At 40.2% G+C, this 23,478-nt stretch overlaps 1 protein-coding gene across 1 annotated transcript in view; it reads left to right on the plus strand.

The window, feature by feature from the left end:
• Positions 1–23,478, plus strand: part of BVES (blood vessel epicardial substance) — a 46,160-nt gene that overhangs the window by 12,158 nt on the left and 10,524 nt on the right. Inside the window, exons 4-7 of the mRNA XM_061131523.1 lie at positions 1,908–2,095; positions 2,787–2,895; positions 11,660–11,827; positions 12,758–12,899. Of these exons, the coding sequence (XP_060987506.1) occupies positions 1,908–2,095; positions 2,787–2,895; positions 11,660–11,827; positions 12,758–12,899 (607 nt within the window). The remainder of the gene's footprint in view (positions 1–1,907; positions 2,096–2,786; positions 2,896–11,659; positions 11,828–12,757; positions 12,900–23,478) is intronic.

Consider the following 23,478-nt stretch of genomic DNA (forward strand, 5'->3'; position numbering starts at 1 on the left):
TCAGTAGAGCAAAAGATAACATGCTTGCTCTAATCTTATGTTCAAGGCCAGACATGCACATAGAAAACTATTAGAAATGACAATTCATAGGAAATTACAATTTCCCTGATACAGATTGGCATGTGTCATAGACATTCCACTAGATTGTGACCTCCTCAAACATTGTAACCCACTCTGTTTTACTTACTGTGTTAGTCACTTTTCACTACGTTATGCTGTGTAACAGTCTGAAAGTCTTCGTGCCATGTAACAGCAACAAGTTTTTTCTTCACTCACCTAATATGTGGACTGTGGCAGCTGGGTACAGCTGCAATTCTTCATTTCTCCGCGTGTCTTCATTTCAGGATCTCTGCTGAAGCAGTAGGTTCTGTTTGGACATGCATTGTCATGGCAGAGAGAAGCATATAAGAGAACAAAAGAAACACTTATTGTTTCTTAAAACTTCTGCTCAGGAGGAGCATATATCAATTCTGCTTGCCAGAGCAACTGACATGACCAAGCCTGATGATGTGGGAATAGGGTGGGTTAAGAGGATATGCGATCCTCTTTCAGGGGTGGAAGCAGCCAGGAGCTGCAAACAATAGGATCATCTACCACACTTATTGTTGTGTTCCCTGTTCCTGCCAAGCATGGCTGGCACGTAATTGGTGCTCGAGAAAACCTTTGATAAGTGAATGCTTTCAAAGAGAGGAATTTAGAGGGCTTCATGGAAGAACTGGGACTTGAGCTAAGGCTGGCAGGATGAGCAGATTCTGAATTTAAGTCAGTTTTTCAGTTCATATGATCATTGTGCCACACTGGCTAGTGTGCATGCTGAAAGTGAGACAGATCTGTGAATTAATGAGACACTCATTACAAAAGCTCTGGAGTGGAGAGGTAGATGATAGTAATAATAAGGATTTCAGCTTCTCAATATCAGAACTTCCTAGAATCCTACATTCTGAACGTAAGATTCAGGAGTTGCTGTTGATGTAATTGTGCCACCGAGGAAGTAAATCACTCAGTATCTGTGCTTTTGTTTCTTCTCGGGCTATAAGCCTATCTTTTTGAAAAATATAAATGTTAATTCTTCATTAAAACAAAACAGCAGGAAATAAGAGTGTCAGAGAGGCTATGGTGACATCTGAGCAGCCCTGATCTCCTGGGTCTGTAGCTTCATGGCATAGCTGCCACAGATTTCATTGAGATGGATGATCACTTGAACATGAAGGTTCATTTGCATGCAGTACAGATTTCCCAGACTAATGCTGGGCACACAGATAGGCTTGACTTGGGCCTTGGATAGTCTGACAACAGAGGCGACTGAGCCATTTGAATTTTACATTCTTCACTTTGCTTTGGAATAAATACATGAGAAGTAGCAATTACAGCTAAGGATATTTGATTTCCTGTATTAACTCACTAGATAATAATTGCACATAAGTAAAACATTTAATGCATCAATCTTAATAAATTTGTTTCCAAGTTGATTCCTAATTTATGTACTTATTTCCTTGCTGTAATATTTCAAAGTTAGTGTAACTTCTTTCTGTGAAACAAAAATGTTCTCAAATGAAAAGCTTTTATTAATATGTTATTTATAGAAAATGCTAAGATGGGCAAGGTAAATACTGTGACAACAATCAGAACCGCCACGGCTGCTTGGTAGTGCATAGACAGAGATGTAATCAACAGTGCAGATCTTCACCATATGCTCTCAGAATTCGGCTTAACTGCAAAAGTGCCCTTTTAGCATCTAAACTTACATCACCACTTACTCTCGGTGTCAGATTCCACTGACCAAAATATAGAAGGGCGATAGCATGTATTGCAGATCCGTTTATTCCCCAAACTCTATTTAGACCACAGTAGCTGATGTTTCGGGGTTGCTGCATGAGATGTGGCATTCGGTCACTGCTTCCTTTCAGGTAAAGATCGAAAAGGAACTCAGAAGCATCTACCGGCGATTGTTTGAACCCCTCCGTGTGTCTCCAGATTTGTTCAGAAGATTAACTGGACAGTTTTGCATGATCCAAACGTTGAAAAAGGGCGAGAGCTATGCTGTAGAGGATCTAACCTCAGTTGACGACCGTCTGAGTATTCTCCTGAAAGGAAAGTAAGTGCTCTATGGAAATCAAAATGCCTTGTTTGCCTGGAATCTTCGGGCCTCTGGGTAGGAAATGAATGAAAGGGAATGTTGCCAACTAATGGAGTAAGTGGTCATGGAGGTGAATTTTCATCTGGACAACTGCATTATAGAATGTTACAGAATAATGTGGTAAAGTTATGTAGGATTTATCTCCGTGAATCATGTTGCTATCAAGATTTTTACTTATGAATAGTTTTCACCTTTTTAGTAAGTTTAAATGAGGCAGAACTGGAATAGGTTTAAATTGGATATTAAAATTTAAGAAGCTTATGCGTGTTTTAGAGGCAACTTGCTTATTTTTTTGAATATCACAAACATGCAACTCCTAGAAATATCAGTGTCCTAGGGAGACAGCAGTGTCTGTTCTTGCTCAGAAGTGTACCAGTTTGAATAATGAATTATATGGTCACTCCAGCTAGACACTGATGAAATTAGACATGTCTGCTTCAATATGGACACTTTTTTCCCCTTGTTGTTAGTGAAACTTATTTTGAAACTAATACTTGTGCCTCAGGAAGTACTTTTTAATGATGTCAGTCTCCTGTGGGGTCTTTAAGTTTTTACAAAATAAAAAACCCATAAGATTATGGAGATTTTAAAGCTTGTCATGATATGTGTGAATTATTATGCATTTATTAACACTAATTTCTGTTATCAGAATGAAGGTTTCCTATCGAGGACATTTTCTGCATAACATTTACCCCTGTGCCTTTATAGATTCTCCTGAATTTAGATCAACCCAGATGCACAAAGGTGAAAAATTCCAGGTATGTTTTGGCATGATTCTTAAGAAGATTGAAACTAGTTAATGTCGTATTCAAAATCCAAAGGATATGGATGGAAAAGTGGCCATGATTTATTGAAAAAAGAGATTACCATATGGTATATATAGTATGATCCCATTTTTGCAAAAATTTTTTAAAATTTATTTTTGGCAGTCCTGCTTTTGTCTAGTTGCAGAGAATGGGAGTTACTCTTCAGTGTGGTGTATAGGCTTCTTGTTGAGGTGGCTTCTCTTGTGGCAGGGGCTTAGTTGCTTTGTAGCATGTGGGATCTTCCTGAACCAGGGATCAAACCTGTGTCCCCTGCACTGGCGGGCAGATTCCTAACTACTGGACCATCAGGGAAGTTCCTTGTAAAACTGAAAGTGGTGTGTACAGGTACACAAGAAGAGGTCTAGAAAGATATATCCTGATTTAGTCATTATGTTAACACTTATTTCTGAATTGTAAGTTTGATTGTTTTGTTTTCTTCCTTTTTGTTTTGTTGAATTTTTCTGATTTTTCTACGTTTTCCATAGAGAACATCTAATGCTTTTGTTATGAAAAAAAAAAGGAAAAGGTCAGTTATGGATAATCAGTGTACTTAAAACATGTAATTGGTTACTTTTACTGGGGAAAAGCAAGAAACTGATTTTGCCATAGAGAACCTATTTCGTTAATCCTCATGAAAAAAAGTTAACCACTGTACTCTTTTAAATGTAATGAATATGTTTAACAGCAAAAAATGAAGTTCTTTACAGTTAGAATAATTTGAAGTACTCAGCTTGGTTCTTTTAGTATCTTAAAAAAAAAAAAAGCTCCATTTGTGATACTTTGTTCTGATTCTTCCTATAAATGTCCAGCTGTCCTATTTTATTCCCCTCAGTATTGTCACAAAAGTAACCAAGAAAATGGAGAGTTTCCTTTAACCTGAGCTTTTAGCTAAATGGCATTAAGGAAGTATCCTGAGAACAGGGTTTCTTATGAGCAGGAGGGTAAATGTAAACATTTATGTAGAAAATGGAGTAGAAGGGGATGCTACCACCTGACGGAGGAAAAATCAGTGTTTCTTGATGACAAAGTCTTATCATTGAGTCTCATTTTGAGATGCCACACTCTTGGGGATGCCACATGGAGATACAAGGGGACATTCACAGACACTAGTTAAGTGGATTTACAATGGTTTCAGGCCTGCCTCACTCCTACCCTACCTGAGTAACCACACAATGTGTTAAAGTTATGTGCATTTACTAGAGGGTCTCATATAAATTTACTACCTGGCTGCAATGCTGTCCCCAGGAGGAAAAAGCAGATCCTACATCCTGCCTCCTCTAACTTACACACTCCCTTGGGTTTTTCTGGGGTCAGCTCTGCACGGAGATTTATTCTTACAGTATCTTTAATCACCACCATCTATAAACTGGTCCGGGGCCACTTCTTTCCTCTCTCCCTCTTTTCCTCTGACCTGCTTCCTATTTCTTCTTCCAAAGTCCAACATTTATCTGCTGCATCTATTTCTCTGTTTATAGTAGCAAGTGATTTTACACAATAACTGTTTCATAGGATCCTGAAGAGACCAGCATTTGGGGAAAGGTAGGGGGCTGAACCTCCTGTGTTTCCAGCAGCCTGTAGCCCCTGGGACATAACGTGTACTGTCTTTAACACTGGACTACAAATTATATGTAATTAACAAACAAAGGACTTTCTACCACTCATCACAGTTCTTCTGCTTCTTCAGGACAGGGGATTGGGATTTGGCAATTGAGAAATAGTCCTCATGATTGATTTGCTTCTCATGTTTCTAAAAATATGACCAAACTCAAGGTACCCTAACGGGGTGAAAGATAGTGGTTCAGCCTCCCCAAGCACTAGTCAGCTTTTCTCTGCACAGAGTCTGGTGTGGCTGATCGATCAATGGATAAAAACTGCTCTGGCACCATCGAGCCTAAGTCCCGTACAGTTGGAAAAGACTCCCATCAGAGTAAGCCCTCGGGAGAGATTCTGTTTTGATTGTTCACCAAATGTTCCTATTGGCGGATACTCAAGAGTAAAAATAGCTGTTGCACATCTGTGTAGGAGTATACTGCCTCTTCCTGAAGCGAGTTCCCAGATGAAAACCATCATGTGCTCCTAGGATCAGCTTTTCACTCTCTATGCCAATGGCAGAGGACACTTGAAATTGTCAGTGGCCAGACTTCTGCACCCACACACCCTTTTACCTGCTAATTTCATTCTTCTCTAACTCTGGATGCTTATAAGTGTTCTGACAAGGTGCTGCTTCCTTTGCATTTTTGTATCTTTAAATTCATTCTTTGGTAGGGGTGCTAGTGAATTCAACAGTAGGATGAAAGGAAGAAAGGAAGCCAGTAGAATTGGCAACTGTCCCTTGAGATCACACAGTGAGTGTTGTTCAGGAACGTGCGGTAATTATGATGACAGGCAGATTGACGGAGCTGACACACCAACTCTAAACATCCAGCATCCCTTGGTGCTCTGCTAGGACTTACAGACCCAGGCTGCTTCTGAGAACTCTTGGGAGAATCTTGAGTATCAATATCACAAAAGGCAGAAGTAGTGTTTTGTGTCTTATTTCTTCTTTGTACAGTCATTTCATCTCTAGTGAGCTTTGCCATTTTCATTTTTCTTTTGGGTTCTACCTCCCGCTGTTGCCTTCCCATAATCGATAGCACATCCTGTGCTGTGAAGCTTGAAAAACAAACCTTTATTGACTTTAAGAGAAAAAGAATGTCTTGGAGGCAGATGTCCAGGCTCTGGTGAAATAAAGGAACACTGAGTTTTAACTGCTTTTAAATAAAACCTTCTCTTAGTGTTAAGTAAATCTTTGGGTTAAGTTGCAAAGCAATTTAATCTGCCAGCCTTGGCTCTGTTGTGTTTCAGGGTGGATGAGAACTCAATAAAAATTAGCTGAATGGAACACTTCTGGGACATTTTCATGTGTGAAATGTTGTACAGTACACAAAGAAAATAATAAATTCTCCCCTGAGGACAGTCAGTCAGTCATAATGTCAGACTGCCATTTCCCATGCTAGCACATTCAGCATTTCCCTCCGACACCCTGGTTCTTGATAAAGTCTTTTCATTAAGTGAGGGTGTAGGATTGGTTTGGGACTAATCCAGCACCTTGAGTAATTGCAGCAAACCTGGTTACAAATGCTTTGTCTAATTTTCTACTTGAGAGAAATTCTTTTGTGTCTTCCACTACTGTGTAGGCTTTTATTTCTTCTGTAAAATTCACAAGAACTCAAGCATGGCACTGCTGAGATACCCTAATAATCTAAAAAGCAAATGTACTTTATGGAAGCTTTAAGAATTCCTAGGTGCTTCAAAAAATTCCTCATTAAAGATATGTTTCACTTGGCTGCTGTGACAGGAAATCATTAAGTAAACTGTCTATTTGATAGAAATGAAGCATTAGCTATCGAGTGAAATGACCTCAGTCAATATGCTAACTACCTGCTTCCAACTAAATGCTTGCTCTTGTGGACTTGAAAGACTCAACTTCCCAGGTGTCACTAGTGGTTAAGAACCCTCCTGTCAATGCAAGAGACATAAGACTCAGGTTCCATCCCTGGATTGGGAAGATCCCCTGGAGGAGGGCATGGCAATCCACTCCAATATTCTTGCCTGGATAATCCCATGGACAGAACAGCCAGGGGGGCTATGGTCTGAAGGGTCACAAAGAGTTGGACACAACTGAAGTGACTTAGCTTGCATGCATAGCTTATTATATGAATACTGTTACTACATTTAAATTGAATAATAATTTAAACAGGTTTAAAGTAGTTTTCAACCATTAATAAAAAATGATTGCCTAGTCACATGTAAATCAATGAAGTTAGAATACAAGCTCTCAGGTACACAAAGTTAAGCTCAAAATGGCTTAAGGACTTAAACATAAGACATAATACCATAAAACTCTTAGAAGAGAACATAGACAAAACATTATCCGATATAAATCATACCAATGTTTTCTTAGGTCAGTCTCCCAAGGCAATAGAAATTAGAACAAAACAAAGAAATGGAGCCTAATCAAATTTACAAGTTTTTGCACAGCAAAGGAAACCATCAACAAAATGAAAAGACAACCTACAGAATGGGAGAAAATATTTGCAAACGATGCAGCTGACAAGGGCTTAATTTCCAAAATATACAAACAGTTCATACAACTTGACAACAACAAAAAGCCCAATGAAAAAATGAGCAGAAGACCTAAATAGACATCTCTGCAAAGAAGAAATACAGATGGCAAATAGGCACAAGAATAGATGCTCAACATCACTAATTATTAGAGAAATGCAAATCAAAATTACAATGAGGTACCATCTTACACTGATCAGAATGGCCTAGAGAGGATGTGGAGAAAAAAGAACCCTCCTACACTGTTGGTGGGAATGGAAGTTGGTGCAGCCACCATAGAAAACCGTATGGAGATTCCTCAGAAAACTAGATATAGAATTAGCATATGATCCAGCAATCCCACTCCTGGCCATATGTCCATACAGAGCTATAAGTCAAAAAGATACAAGCACTCCATTGTTCATCGCAGCGCTATTTACAATAGCTAAGACATAAAAGAAACCTAAATGTCCATCAACAGATGGATGGATCAAGATGTGGTACATACATATAATGGAATATTACTCAGTCATAAAAAAGAATGAAATAGCAACATAAATGGAACTAGTGATTATCGAACTAAGTAAAGTCAGAAAGACAAAGACAAATACCATATAATGTCACTTATGTATGGAACCTAAAATATGACACAAATGAACCTATTTACAAAACAAACAGACTCACAGACATAGAAAACAGATTTATGGTTGCCATGGAGGAGGGAGTTAGGGGTGAAGTGGGAGTTTCAGGTTAGCAGATGTAAGGTATTAAGAATAGAATGGATAAACAGCAAGGCCCTACTGTATCGCACAGGGAACTATATTCAATATCCTATGATAAACAGTAATGGAAAGGAATATTAAAAAAGAATGTATATATGTATAACTGAATCACTTTCTTGACAGCAGAAGTTCACTTCAGTTGCTCAATCACCTCTGACTCTTTGTGACCCCATGGACTGCAGCACGCCAGGCCTCCCTGTCCATCACCAACTCCTGGAGTTTACTCAAACTCATATCCATTGAGTTGGTGATGCCATCCAACCATCTCATCCTCTGTCATTCCCTTCTCCTCCTGCCTTCAATCTTTTCCAGCATCAGGGTCTTTTCAAATGAGGCAGTTCCTCCTATCAGCTGGCCAAAGTATTGGACTTTCAGCTTCAGCATCAGTCCTTCCAATGAACACCCAGGACTGATTTCCTTTAGGATGGACTGGCTGGATCTCCTTGCTGTCCAAGGGACTCTCAAGAGTCTTCTCCAACACCATAGTTCAAAAGCATCAATTCTTTGCTGCTCAGCTTTCCTTATAGTCCAACTCTCACATCCATACATGACTACTGGAAAAACCATAGCCTTGACTAGATGGACCTTTGTTTGCAAAGTAATGTCTCTGCTTTTTAATATGCTGTCTAGGTTGGTCATGACTTTTCTTCCAAGGACCAAGCGTCTTTTACTTTCATGGTTGCAGTCACCATCTGCAGTGATTTTGGAGCCCCCCCAAATAAAGTCTGTCACTCTTTCCCCATCTATTTGCCATGGAGTGATGGGACCAGATGCCATGATTTTAGTTTTCTGAATGTTGAGTTTTAAGCCAACTTTTTCACTTTTCTCTTTCACTTTCATCAAGATGCTCTTTAGTTCTTCTTCACTTTCTGCCATAAAGGTGGTGTCATCTGCATATCTGATATCATTTCTCCAGGCAATCTTGATTCCAGGTTGTGCTTCATCCAGTCCAACATTTGCTTGATGTACTCTGAGTTAAATAAGCAGGGTGACAATATACAACCTTGATATACTCCTTTTCTGATCTGATGCCACAAGGAACTGTATTCAACCTTATAATAACCTATAATGAAAAATAACCTGAAAAAGGAGATATATATATATATATATGTATGTATGTATGTATAAACAAATCCTTTTGCTATATACCTGAAACACCAAATCAACTAAACTTCAATTTTTGAAAATAGTTCTAAGCAATGGTTCTAAGCAAACTATAATATCATATTAAAAGTATTTTTGCCTCATGGAAAACTTGAGGTTATTAAAATTGTTGGAAAAAAGTTAAATGCATGTGCAATACATCACCTGTGCAATGGTTTCTTCTTTTCCTGGATAATTTCCAACTTCTCCTTTACTTCTTCCCCCACCGTGCATGAATTGTATCTTCCAAAGGCATGGATGATGTCTTTGCAGAATGAAGGGACTTCAACTCCCCTAACCCTTTCTTCAATGCTTGGGTGCAGGACTGGGTCATCCTGAGTGCCCCGTGCTCACCTTCTCTAAAAATATTCACTCCTCGAGAATATTATTCAGTCATCTTTTGTTAACATACCCATCTCCTACTGTTTCTGGGAACTCCTAAGGACAGGCTTCTATGTCTCTTGATCTTATACGTCTCTTCCTATAAATCTTTTTGTCCTTGGTCACATATCTTTACTTATTACCAGCTTCCTCCATTAGAATTAGGATTTATGATACTATGTTCAGTTGTTCTTTACACAGAGGATTCTTGATGGCGAGTCAGCCTTGTGCTCACTTCACCAAATGGCTTTCTCGGTGATTGTCTTGATAAATCTAGTACATATAGGATTTCCCACCTGGTGGGAAAACATGTCTGGGCTGGAAGTCAGAAGCACTCACTCCACTGTTCATTAACATGTGTCCATATGTAAATTTTTTGGTGCTTATTTAGCATCTGGAAAATGAGGAAGAATGTTATCTGTCTTATCTCAAAAGCAGTTTTAAGGATCTGCTTACATGATAGATACAAAAGCATGTTAAATGTTTCAAAATACAATACATTCGTAAAGGAAGGGCATTATGTGTACCTGGAATTTCCTAGTCATTCTCTTCCATTTTCCCCTGTCCTGTGGTTTGTCAAAACACTTACTGCCACCTGAGGTTGTCACATTTATTATCAGCTTCCTCCATTAATGTAAGCATCACAGGGCAAGGATCTTGTCTTTCTTGTTCACCATGATAACCCCAGTGCCTTGAACTGGGTCTGGCATAAACTACCAGCCTAACAATGTATGTTGAAAGAATAAATGAAATTTAGTGTTTTGTGGAACCACAGAGCTGCTGATGCGTTTCTTAAATGCCAATGTGTTTGGTTTGGCAGATTTATTATTTAATATAGTATTTTAATATTATTTAACATAATAAATAAGTACAGTTTTATTTTCCTGGGAACACTGACTGTTCTTTTGTAGTCAAAGAACTGACTCGTCTTTTGTAGTCAAACCCTCTGATTTACCAAGGATCAGATTTCAGCCACTGACACAAGGAGAGAAGCTGGGTTTTCTGTTTTCTCTCCTAGTAGAGAGAAAACCTATCTTGTCATCTGAAATACATTTAGTTTTCTGACTAACAAAGGGTAAAGAGCTCCTCTGGAAACATTTGCTCTGAGCCCAGATATGACTTCATGTCAATTTTGAAAACTTGTATTAATCTCCCGCTTGGAAAGGCATTGGGTTTAATGTTAAAGATAAAATACATAAATAAATAACTAAAAAAAAAAAACTAAAAAAAAAAAAGATATAAAAACATGTTGTGCCTTCAGTAGTATGTGTGTTCATCTCTTAACACCTTCATCAGTAAATCTGCAGCGAGCACCACACTGTGTTGGAAGCCAGGCACTCAGTATGAAGATGCACAGCCCTGCCCTCAGGGTGCTCAGGAGAGAGAATGGACCGTGGATGAGCTGGAGTCCAGTGACAGGCATGCCGTGTGAAGCTGATGGAAGGACCTGCGTGTGAGGAAGGGCGTCCTCACACTGAGCTCCTCATTCTGGAGAGGGGATTTCTTTAAGGAACACTTGAGCTCTGCACGGTGCAATTAAAATGCTCGCCCACTTTCTTATGTAATGACACTGAGGGAAAGAGTGTGGTTTCCCAGTTCTGAGCTAGCTGGAGCATCTCTGTGTGTGTCCCCATTGTGCTACCCTTGGTAGTTCACACACAAGAAATACCTATGACAGAAGGAACAAAAAAGGGACCCTTACTAGCCTTATTCATCAATGACCATCTGGGTAAAATCAATTCACATGAGTTCCTTTTTTCATTCTCCAGTATAATAATCCAGGTGTAAAGAAATATTTAGCCATATTGAATGCCCAATTGGGGCATCAGTCTAGTACACTCTAGCAGTGCTATTGACATGGAGGCCAGTCTTCTATCACCAGAGCTTACAAAACAGAACAACAAAACTTGAAGACTTTATTTTCACTTAGTCTACAGATTGTGTGCTCAGCTGCTCTGGTCATGTCTGACTTCTTGCGACCTTATGGACCATAGCCCACCAGACTCCTCTGTCCATGCGGATTCTCCAGGCAAGAATGCTGGAGTGGGCTGCCATGCCCTCCTCCAGGGGATCTTCCCGACCCAGGGATTGAATCTGCGTGTCTTGTGTCTCCTGCATTGCAGGCGGGTTCTTTACTGTACACTGGGAAGACTGCTTGATTTTAAACATAATGTTATATTTATAGAAGCTTGTGTTTATGAGTGTTATTTTAACTAATATGATAAAACATTGCTATAATAATATCCACTAAATTATTCCACTCTTCCCTTGCCCCAAGTTACTGACATCATAATTCATATACATTTTTCTTTCTGTTTCTTTGGCAGGTCACAATTATTGCAGATGATAATTGCAGATTTTTATGCTGGTCAAGAGAAAGATTAACTTACTTTCTGGAATCAGAGCCTTTTCTGTATGAAATATTTAGGTATCTTATAGGAAAAGACATTACAAACAAGCTCTACTCATTGAATGATCCCACCTTAAATGATAAAGTATGTATTTTTCTGAGTCCTTTTACTTAGTTAAATTCATATGTAGAGTGAGGTATTCCTCCTTTATGCAGTGTATAGTTTCCTGAATTTTCATTAACTAATCATGAATTAGTTCTATGTTAAATGAAGTGGGGATGCTTATAATTGAGAGACACTTCAGGGGATCATTTCTCAAGAATGAGGAAATACCATGTAATTACTATATTTCCCATGACCTAGTGAGGTGTCTGCACATGTCAGACACATGTGTAGTGAGATGTGCTGTCCTCTTCATAAAATGTCTTTCAAGGAGTCTAAAGAAAATGGTAAGTGAGCCGGAGGACTAAGGGTGATGTGTGTAGGCCAGGAAAGGCAGGGCAGACCGATAAATGCTGATCAACCCCAGCAAGCAGGAGGTTGGCATTTTAACCCCATGTCTTCCAGTCTTGCACATCCTACTGATCAGGTTCCTTTCCAGAAAGCCCATAAGCGACAAGAGAGGTATAGGAATGGAAGCCTGTGGCCATTCAGTTAGGCATTTCAGAGCTGTACGGATCTTCAACAATTTGCAATTTGATCTTCATTTCCCCACATTTGCTGAGAAAGAAGTTTAAGTGATTACAGAAGAGAACTTGCAAAACATTGTTTCCATAAGTACTGTCCCCCAGGGACTATGAGTATGGGTGTGGGCACTCTTCAAGTTATCTTGTCTAGGCAGTTATCAAATTAGGTTGGTGCTTAGCATTTTGCAGATTAATAAATAGTCCAGTGAGTATATTAAATTTTTATAATGTATTTGCAGTAATAGCTTATAATAAAAAATTATAGCTCCTCTTTATTTGGCACTATGTACCAACAGTTCCTTATTTCAAGGAAAAGTAAATGCTACTTACAGGAAAGCTATGATCTAAGCCCCATAGCGCTCAGAAATCTTAAAACTTTGCTTTACAGAAGATCAAAAAATTGGACCACCAGCTCAGCCTTTGCACTCAGTTGTCCATGCTGGAAATGAGGAACAGCATAGTCAGCTCCAGCGAAGACGAAGACGGCTTACACCAATTTCTTCGGAACACCTCCAGCGTATCCTCTCTTCGTAAGTTATCCCCACCCTGGGATTCTGATGGATGTTGCTAGAAAAGGACAAGTGACAACTTTGATCAGAAAAGTAACTTTTGAAGTTGAAATTATTTGACAACCTCAAGGTAATAATAAAAATAATCACTTTTTCTAGCTTTTTTTCTCTATTGCCCATCAGTTAAAATCTAACTCTAGAACTCTTATTTACATTTCAGAAGTTGTCCACTTGTTTTGCCATATACTTTTCTCAAACTATTGAGTGGAACAGTATGAAACAGTCTATATGGCTTTCTGGGCATGGTCTTCTTGTTTTCATGATTTTCGTGGAAACTACACCCAGTGTTTAAAATGGTAGGAAGCAACAGCTGGAGGTTAGTTATACTGCCAGCTGGTTATCTCAATGTAACCACCCAGAGTTAACAGGTGATTATTTAACAGAACTTTCCCTAAGATGGAGGAGACCACTCAGCTCCACTGTGAGTCACCTCATTCACACTCCCACCAAATGACAAGTTTTTCAAGATTCTGCTATAGCTTAGATTGCTTTAAAACATTTTAAATAGTACTAATGACACAGATGTTGAGGTTAATAAGATGAAACAGAATTATTTCAAGAGATGCTTAATGTTAATACTTAAAATTATTTTATAATAAGAATTATTCCAGTAATGATGGTGTAAGAATGTTGAACCAATTCATGGGAACTAGCGAAGGGCAGATTCTCTCACTGCATGAACTAAAAACTATTCATCTTTGCAATCATATGTAAAACCAAAGTAACTTTTAAGAACATCCAGATACACATTCAACAATCCTAAACATGTATGTAAATGATCTTGTAACTTTGGATGCTTTAGAGAAAGTGGATTAAGGATTCTAAGTATTGCACAGTATTGCTGGAATTGACAAGGCCATGTAATTGGTGTAAGTGCCAAAGCAAAGACTAGGCACAGAAATGCATTATGGGCCTAAAGGAGATTTCAGAAATAATACAAATGAGAACCTGGAAATGGCTATATTTTATTCCAAAGTAACTTTTTGAAAGTACAACTGAGGTTGACCAAACTTTGAATCTACTAGCATGTCAGATGTATTATCTGCCTTATTGAAACAGTTTGGTGGTCATTAATAAGCATTTTCCAATGGACCCATCTTAATTACTTGTACAGTGATTTCTAAGAAAGGCCAGCAGAAGGGGAATTACACTGAAATATTGTGTGTGGTTATTCTTCCTATAGAATGGCTTTTTTTTTTTTTTTGTAGTTTTTATAGTTCTGCAGTATTGCTGAGGAAACCCTGAGAACAAGCAGTATATGGGATGGCCATTCATTTTCTTAAAATCAGCTTGGTTTTTCTGTAGTGTTTTATTGTATAATCTAAAGCTTTTGGACATTTTGAAAGTGAAAGTGTTAGTTGCTCATTCATGTCCGACTCTTTGTGACCCTATGGACTGTAGCCCACCAGGCTCCTCTGTCCATGGGGATTCTCCAGGCCAGAATACTGGGTTGGGTTGCCATTTCCTTCTCCAAGGGATCTTCCCAATCCAGGGATCAAACCTGGTTCTCCTGCACTGCAGGCAAATTCTTTACCATCTGAGCCACCAGGGAAGTCCTTTGGACATTTTAATGTTTTAGAAAAGGAAACCTTCTCTAGGGTATGTTGTTTAAACAGAATGAGAACATTTTTTCAAGATTAACATCTGTACTATACTTGCCTCCAGAAGCCTAAATTTCTAGGTATTTTGTGGATAGATCACACATCTTGTGCATCCAGACCTGGGTCCTTGCTCTAATAATTACTAGTTGTATGACTTGGAATAAATTGCATGACCTTTCTAACCTGACATGAGCTGTCATATCAGATTGTCAGGGCACAATTCCTGGTCTGTTTCCTTCCCTCTTCCTTGTAGTGAATTGTGAGTTTAATCCAAATGGCTGTTTCTTGCATGGGAAATTGAAACTTCCGCGTCTGAAGAGGCAGGGAGCCCTGGAGGACAGGGTGGTAGCTTTCCTTCTCAGTCCCCTCGTTCAGTGCACTTTGCTGTACTGAAAATGTGTACAGCCTGCTTATGTTGTTCATTTAACTATTAAATATATGTTTTAGCCTCAGGTTTATTATACAAGCTCTTACACGTTATGATGTAAAATGCACAGAGCCACATATATGCATAGTTTTGAGTGTGTGCGTGTGTGTGTGTGTGTGTGTGTGTGAACTGCACAGCAAATGGACATTCATCCCTGCTTCCTTCTAACAGTCCTCATTCTGAGCTTCTCAGCTTCACCTCTGCAGCTTAATGGAAGACATTAGTATTTGGGCACAACACTGATATTAATTATGAATTATTCATCCTACCATGTGATTCATTAAAAATTGGTTAGTTCTTATTTTCTCTTATTTAGGTTTTGTCCCAGAACTACGGAAGGCTGTTTTCGTTTTTCTTTTGCCCAACCCATCAGTAGGGCATCAACTTATCCAGTTTACATTCCTTGTAAAACAGAGAATACAAAACCAACCCCTTAGGACTACAGCACACTTGGAGCATGCAAGGTCCCCAAAACAAATGCCTAAGCTCTGACTATTCTGCATTTTTGATGTACACGTGGGGGCAGCCAGGGCAGCTGGACTCAGCAACAGTAAGTATCCGCTTCATGAATGCTAGTGGAAAGAAGGGAACACATGTTTATTGACAATATCAGTTATTATTTTTTTCAGGTACTCTCTAAACATAATCACATTTAATCTTCACTGCAGTCTGCATGGGAGAGAGGTATCTTAGCTCTCACTAGACGACGCAGTGCTAACAGATGGCTCCCCCAACCTCTGGCTACGATAGAGAGGCTGCTTTCTTTCTTTCTCACACGCACATGGATGCTGCTGGCTCCTCCTCACTCGGGGAGACTGAAGGAGCAGCTGGTGTTTGAGTCACTGCCACTCGCGGCTGATGAAAGACCGTGATGGCAGAGTCACAACACGGCTCTTAAAGCTGTTTAATTCTTTGTTGCTTTCCCATTGCTTCATTTGCTTGAGTCCCATGTTTGGAAGTGTGATTGTGAAACAGGATGTCCAGGATGTGTGAGGAGGATTTAATGCCCTTATATGGATATAAGCTTTCTTGTCTCTGCTCCTGGACCAAGGAGCTCATCAAGGTGCCTGTCATCTGTCTTCCCCTCCTTACAGGTTTAGCTCCCTACGTGTAGTATATAAAACACGCATGCAGACTGCCTGTCCTTGGCAGTTCCATCATAAGTGGTGCTGAGCACAGGCATTGTCATGGCAACAGGTGGACATATGATGTTTTTTTGAAAGTTGAGAACTTTATTTTAGTTAATTGGAGTGAAATAACCTATTGTTTGGGTTGTTTCTTAAAAATCCTGAGTCAGTGTAGGTGATCCAGTCTGTTAGAACTCATCTTTGAAAGATTTTGCTAACTTAAACCATGTTTTTCAGAAACTATAGTTAAAATTTATGATTTCTTTAACAGGCTATGGAATAGTTAAGAGATATTTCTTCCTGACCAAAAAAGCCTTTTAAAGTTTTTTTTTGTTGTTGTTATTAATGTCAAGGAGGAGCTCTGGACGGTCTACTAATTTCATATGACCTAGGGAAAAGTGAAAATGAAAGTCATTCAGTCGTATCCACCTCTTTGGGACCCCGTGGACTGCAGTCCATGGAATTCTCCAGGCTGGTATACTGGAGTGGATAGCTGTTCCCTTCTCCAGGGGGTCTTCCCAACCCAGGGATCAAACCTAGGTCTCCCGCATTGCAGGTGGATTCTTTACCATCTGAGCCACCATGGAAGCCTGATCTAGGGGTATAGATCTGTGCTGAGTTCATTTGCATCTGGTTAGTATTCTTGTCTGCTATGACTAGGCAGCTTATCTGACATAATGGGTTTCCCTCAGCTCTCTCATTTATTTCTTTATCTGGAAATATACAGAAAGCCAATTCCATCTTCTGAGTTTCATGAAATAATCTTTTCAATCCAATTTGTATTTTGTTTCCCCTGTGAACAACTGTAGGCTTACAAACAGGATTATAGGGAGAGGTGGAAAGGCAGCGGGGACCCGGAGATGAGCCTAAGAACTGTTCTCAGACCCACCAGAAGGGCCAGTGAAAAGCAGCGCCCCCACTTTGAAGATGAGTAGAGTGCAGCTTAGGGAGGTTAAATAACCTGGTCAGGACCGCTCACCAGCCCTGAAACGAAGAAATACTGAATTGGTTCCAAGGTCTTGCTTTGCCTTTAACCTTACAAATACCCATGCATGAGTGTAAACTTGTTTGGGAATATTCAGCCCCTGTTTCAGCCACTGACACATCCTGACCACTGTCATACATGTTCTCATTTCATCTTCACTTACCTTCACAAGGTAAGTGTTGTATTTCCCCCTTCTCATGGCAAAGAATATACCATTCATCTCCTCTGGGACCTTAGTGCACAAACTCCTTCTGGTTGGGGGACCATCTCCAGGGCCCCAGCCCTCACCAGTCCTTTAAATGGCCTCTCTCCTCACCCAGCATTCTCTCATCTGTAAAATGACTGTAAAAGGATTTTATTGGGTTGTGTACTTTCAGTCTTTAATAAAATTATCAAGTTAATATAGTTATCAAATAATAAAAAAAATTTTTTTCAATGAAAAGAACTGACCCCTTCCAACCTAACCACTCTTTAAGAGCAATCATATTGGAACAATTTTTGTCCAAAATGCTAAGTAGTGTGCTGTTATTTATTGATTTATCCTCCTAACCTTTATCTTCTAACCTAACTTAGCTCACTTTTAACTTCCCTTCCTGCTTCTGCTCAGTATAAAATATGACTAGTTTTTATCCCTTTATTGTTTACATTTGTAACATTAAATAGTACATATAAACCTTCTTTTTCTCTCTGAAGCACTTCTAAAGATGAGGACATTAGCTTCCTTACAGTTGCTTATTCTTTCCCCTTCTACCTTCAAACTCCTGTCTCTTCTTTAACTTTTCAACAATCAAGGTTGAGAATGTATTTCTATTCCTTCTTTTTTATTTTTTAATTGGAGGAAAACTGCTTTACATTGTGTTGGCTTCTGCCATACAACAATGCAAATTAGTCAACATTATATCTCTCTCTCTCTCCTCCCTCTTGAGCCTCCTCTCACCCCATCCCACCCCGCCCCCCAGGTTATCGGGGAACACCAGGCTGGGCTCCCTGTGTTCTACAGAAATTTCTCAGCAGCTGTCTTACACATGGTAGTGTCCATATGTCGATGCTACTTATTCAATTCATCCCACCCCCTCTTTCCTGCGGTGGGTCCACAAGTCCATTCTCCATGTCTGCATCTCCATCCCTCCCCTGCAGATAGGTTCATCAGTACCATTTTTCTAGATTCTATATAAATATGCATTAAAACACAATATTTCTTTCTTTCTGACTTACTTCACTCTGTATAACACACTCAGGTTCATCCAACTCACTACAACTGACGCAAGTTTGTTCCTTTTTATGGCTGAGTTATATTCCACTGTATGTATGTACCACATCTTCTTTATCCATTCATCTGTCATTGGACATCTAGGTTGCTTTTATGTCCTGGCTATTGTAAATAGTGCTGCAGCAAACATTGGCATGGGTACATATGTCTTTTTGAATTATGGTTTCTCGGGGTATATGCCCAGTAGCTGGATTGCTCCATCATGTGATAACTTCATTCCTAGTATTTTAAGGAATCTCCATACTGTTCCCCCTAGTGGCTGTATCAATTTACATTCCCACCAAAAGTGCAAGAGGGTTCCCTTTTCTCCACACCCTCTCCAGCATTTGTTGTTGTAGACTTTTTGATTATGGCCATTCTAATTGGTGTGAGATGATACCTCATTGTAGTTTTGATTTGCATTTCTCTGATAATGAGCGACATTGAGCATCTTTTTGTGTGTGTTTATTGTCCATCTGTTGTCTTCATTGGAGAAATGTCTGTTTAGGTCTTCTGTCCATTTTTCGATTGGGCTGTTTTTCTGATGTTGAGCTACATGAGCTACTTACATGTTTTGGAGATTAATCCGTTGTCAGTTGTTTCCTTTGCAATTATTTTCTCCCATTCTGAGTGCTGTCTTTTCATCTTGTTTATAGTTGCCTTTGCTGTGCAGAAGCTTTTATGCTTTTTTAATTGGAGGAAAATTGCTTCACAATTTGTGTTGGTTTCTGCTGATTGTTTTTTAATGTGGTAAATTACATGTAACACACAAATAACCATCTTATCCATTTTTTAAATGTACAGTTAAAAGGTATTAAATATGATTATTCTCTCTGCCAACTGCAGTTGGGTCTTCCTTGCTTCATCCATGGCTTGTTTTATTTATTTAAAGCAAACAAATAATATTGACATTACGCTTTATTCAGAATTTAATAGTGGGCTATGACTATATTGCTTTCTTTGGGTTCCATTGTCATCATGATTCCTGCTCTGTTCAAAGGAGACTGTTCCTGGTAAGTTCAAATGGATTCTTCTTTTGTAAAAACACATATAAATAATGCCATGGTAGTTTACTTCCTACCATGCCTCTCCTTTTTTCCTCTAAAGTTCTTTTTTATGCCTTGCTGTCAGGACCATCTTATTCACCAGATACCCAGTATCTGCTAGTTGCTTTTTGTTTTGGGGGAATCATTTCATTTCTTCTTAAAGTCTGAGTAGTTATTTGGCATTTGAGTCATGCCTTTTCCTAGTGCTTTTTGTTTTCATGGGTATCTCTAGTGACCTCTTTTTCCTTATCCTTACCTTTTTGGTCTCACATCCTCATTCTCCGGGGCCATCAGTTCCATGTCCCTTTTGTCTCCAGCCTTCCTCATGGAGCCTCCCGCCCTCCTACCTTACCCCAAACTGGTGATTCTCTGGCTCTGCGGCACAGCTGCCATCCCTGTTCCCCTGAGCTTACCCACCAGCTCTGCAATCCTAAAGCTTTCTCTTTAGGGCAGGAGAGGACTCAGGCTATTCCTTGGCTACTCACACCTGTTGCCCGGGCATCTCAGGGCCCCGACCACCCATCTGAGAAGCCAGGAATTGATCTGAGAACCTCCTCATGAGAGCCACTAACCTCCTCATCCTCCCCATTTGCCATAATTTGTATAATTCTTTGCTGAGTCCCTCAGTGGTCCCTTTAAGGAAATTAGGTCTAAAGGCATACCTACTCTTCAGCATTATTGTTCAGAAAACTTCCATCCAAACTCAGTTTCTACAATCTGAAATAATCTTATGACCTCAATGAAAAACACATTTTTCAAATTTAACAAAGTCTTATAATATACATAAGGCAAAGGCATAAAGGGGATGATAATCCTTTTCTAGCAAAAAAGCCATTACATTTTTCCCCCATTCTCATACATCAAAAAATGTATAATCTAATTAAAATTCTAAACCCCTGTAAGGTTTTTAATTACTTGTTAAAGCAGTTGGCCAGATGGTTAAACATAATAAAAGAACACTTTGAAAGGAATGAAGAAAATGTCATCAAAGTTAACAAAGGAAAGGGGAAAAACATCTTACCACAATTAAACTGGAGAGTTTATAAAAGTGTCACTCCTTGTTAAAATTTCTGAAGCAGAGAGAGAAGTCACTTGACAAACTTCATACCATGGTCCTTTGCTTACTTAAATATCAAACTTGAGGTCACTTACTCATTCTCTGGAACAAGTGTGACCTTCACTCTGGATTTAATAAGAACAACTATGGCTGTTTACTTTCTCCTGCAAGGAGAAGCCCTCAGGCCCTCGTGTAATCAGAAGCACACCAAAATAGAAATAAGCTCAATAAGGATAGAGTTCTGTCAAAGGGCATTTCTCCTACCTAATTTTTTTAGCACTTATAGCAGAGTTTGGACAGATGGTTATGTAAGATCCCCTGGGTCTGTGTATAAAAAGGCTTCCTGTGTTTAATTCGGGACTTCAAGGTACAAGGCCTGGCAGGGCACCCTGGGCCCATCCTGGGTGGAGGCGCCTGGCCGGTTTGCCCCTGCCGGCAACAACCCCCAAGGACACAAAGTGTGCCTTCATTGCCAGCTCCTTTTCTTCTCAGCTGGGATCCAGCACAAGCTGCTGTCTAAACAGGTGTGCTGAGAAGAGACTCTGCTTCCTGGATCCAGAGCCGCCTGTGGGTGTCTTCCTGTGGTCTGGCCTGAGTAGAGGTGTCCACTGTTCAGTTCAGAGCTATTTCTCTGTCTTCTGCATTTGCTCAGAGCCCGTGTTTTTTAGTTTTACTCTCTAACCCATAGGACGGCTACCTGGTGCTCCCATTCTCTTTCCCACCTAACACACCGAACTGGCACACAGCTCAGAGTCCATTCTGCTCTGCTGGCTGTGTGTTCTCCAGGTCTTGCTATCTATGGAAGCAAGTATATGCCTTCTTGGCAGAATCTTTTTTTTTGCTACGTAGTATAATATGAAACATCCCCCAAGCAAAAGTAACTCTTGATGTAGCTATTTAACAAGTTCACACCTGATAAGTCTGGATTGAAGTTTAGTCTGAGATATTTGTTTTATTTACTCTTAGTATAAATTATGTTAATTGGCAGCCAGGGCCAGTTGGATGATATTGATAACTAAAAGCCAAAAATAATGCTAGTTGTCTCTTCTTGATTATAATACATATCAAAGATACAGTTAACCACTTCTCTCAACTATAGAAGTGGCTTTAAAAGAAGGATAAAATCAGTTTCCTAAAAAATTTATGGAGATGGAATTATTTGCCCCTCCAGAATTTGGAATAAGTGAAAAGTGAAGCATTTTGCAGAGGTCATGAAGCTCATAGTTCTGTCCTCGAGAGGCAGAAGGAATTTGAAAATGCACTTGGCTAAAGATAAGCTCAATTTCTCCCTCTGTTCTCTCCTCATGCTCTCACACTTACGGGAGGTATTGGGCCTTCTGGGCAAAGTTCTGATGATGCATCAGTGCACAAGTTTAGTAAAAAAAAAAACTGGGCAAGCTTGTAGAAAGAATTATTATTAATGTTCCATTTTTGAAATATAACTAGTCCCCTTGAAGCAGGATATTCTTTCGTTGTTGACAGTCCAAATTGGGTTTTGATTAGTGGACAAAAATGATTTCTGGCAGCATGGTGATGGCCTTGGAGTCTTTGCACTGAACCAGTGGTTCTGCAGAGGGCACAGAACCCCAGGTCAGGGTCAGTGAGCTCCTTCTCCAGGAAGCTCCTGGCTGTGACCATGGCCAGTTCCCAGGTAGAGCCAGAATGAATGTCGTCCTTGGCTCTGAGTGGTACAGAAGCCGGGCCACCTGAGGTTGAGACAAAGAGTGGGCTCTCTCTGAGACTCCGATGCCCTCGGGGGTCAGACAGCCTGCTGGCTCTGGCGGCTCTAAGTCAGACTTCATTCCTGTCACCTTCCAGCACATCGGTCTGCTCGATGGAGAAAACAGCAGCAGGCACCGTGGTGGGAACTGGGATGATGGGACTTGTGGGGTCCAATGCACCACAGAGCCTGAGTTTACTCTTCTCCGTGTGGGGGAAAAAAATCATTAGCTGTCAGTCTTGCTGGGCTGTCAGCGTCTCCTGCTTTACCCTGGCCAGTTCTGTTTCTCACTGGTTCCCTCTCTGGTGGGAACAGGGTTCATCCACATCATCTCCCAGCTATTCTTCTTTCTTAGATGTCCAGGTTGTCTCTGCTTTAACCTCTGAGTATAAAGTAGAAATACTGATATGGCATGAATTTCTCCTCTGTTATACAGTGGAGTTTCTGAGAAGTAAGATAGAGGCAGAAACTAGGTTTGCTTTGCTTTTATTTCCCTAACATTTAACCTCGCCTCTTGCACGGTGTAGTCCCCTCGGGGATTCTCTAGGCCGACTGGATGAAAACTCTGTAGCAGGGGACAGGACTGATGCGCCTCGCTGATGCTGACTTGGAGGGACGGTACTCCCGCCTGGGCTGTAAGGACTGTCGTCATCAGTGATGTGAAAGTGATTTCCCTCAAGGCACGTAGTAGAGAAGGCAGTGATAACAGCCACTTTTTGCAGTGAGGTGTTGCTGTGAACTGAGACCTGCAGGCATTTGAGGGCCACTGGTGGTGCCCCGCTGGCAGGACTTGGACTTGACCCATCAGTTCCAGGTGTGGTTGTGTGGTGTCCCCACGTCCTCAGGGAAGGCCCCATGCAGAGTTTTGGAGAGGGATTTTTCTCATGTACTAAGTAGTTGTCAAGGACCTAGCTACATGTGGTACTTCAGAGAGGCTACAGGAGAGAAACGGCTGTGATGACAGCCCACAAGATGCCTGTTTTCTAGTAAGGTGGGGATGCAAGTACTTGTCTTTCAGTGGAAAACAGAATCTCCCCAGACAGGCAATTAGGGAAGACTACAAATGAAGGAGGTAGGGCTTTGAGGCTCACCTTGCGAAGTGGAGAAGAATTTGGTGGGTAGAGCGGAGAGTGGAGAAGCCAGTTCACGAGGAGAGAAAAGCAAGAGAAGAGGAAAACACTGGACTGGATTTGGGGCACTGCAAGTTTGCCAGAGCTTGGCCAGAAGGGAAGGGGGCCCCTGGGTGTCACCCCAGGACTGGAAGTAACTCTTGCTTTACTTTTTAATGTTATATCCTAAGACTACAGTTCTTCCTTTCTCGGGCAAAT

Source organism: Dama dama, chromosome 28 (genome assembly GCF_033118175.1).
Source record: "Dama dama isolate Ldn47 chromosome 28, ASM3311817v1, whole genome shotgun sequence".
NCBI lineage: Eukaryota > Metazoa > Chordata > Mammalia > Artiodactyla > Cervidae > Dama > Dama dama.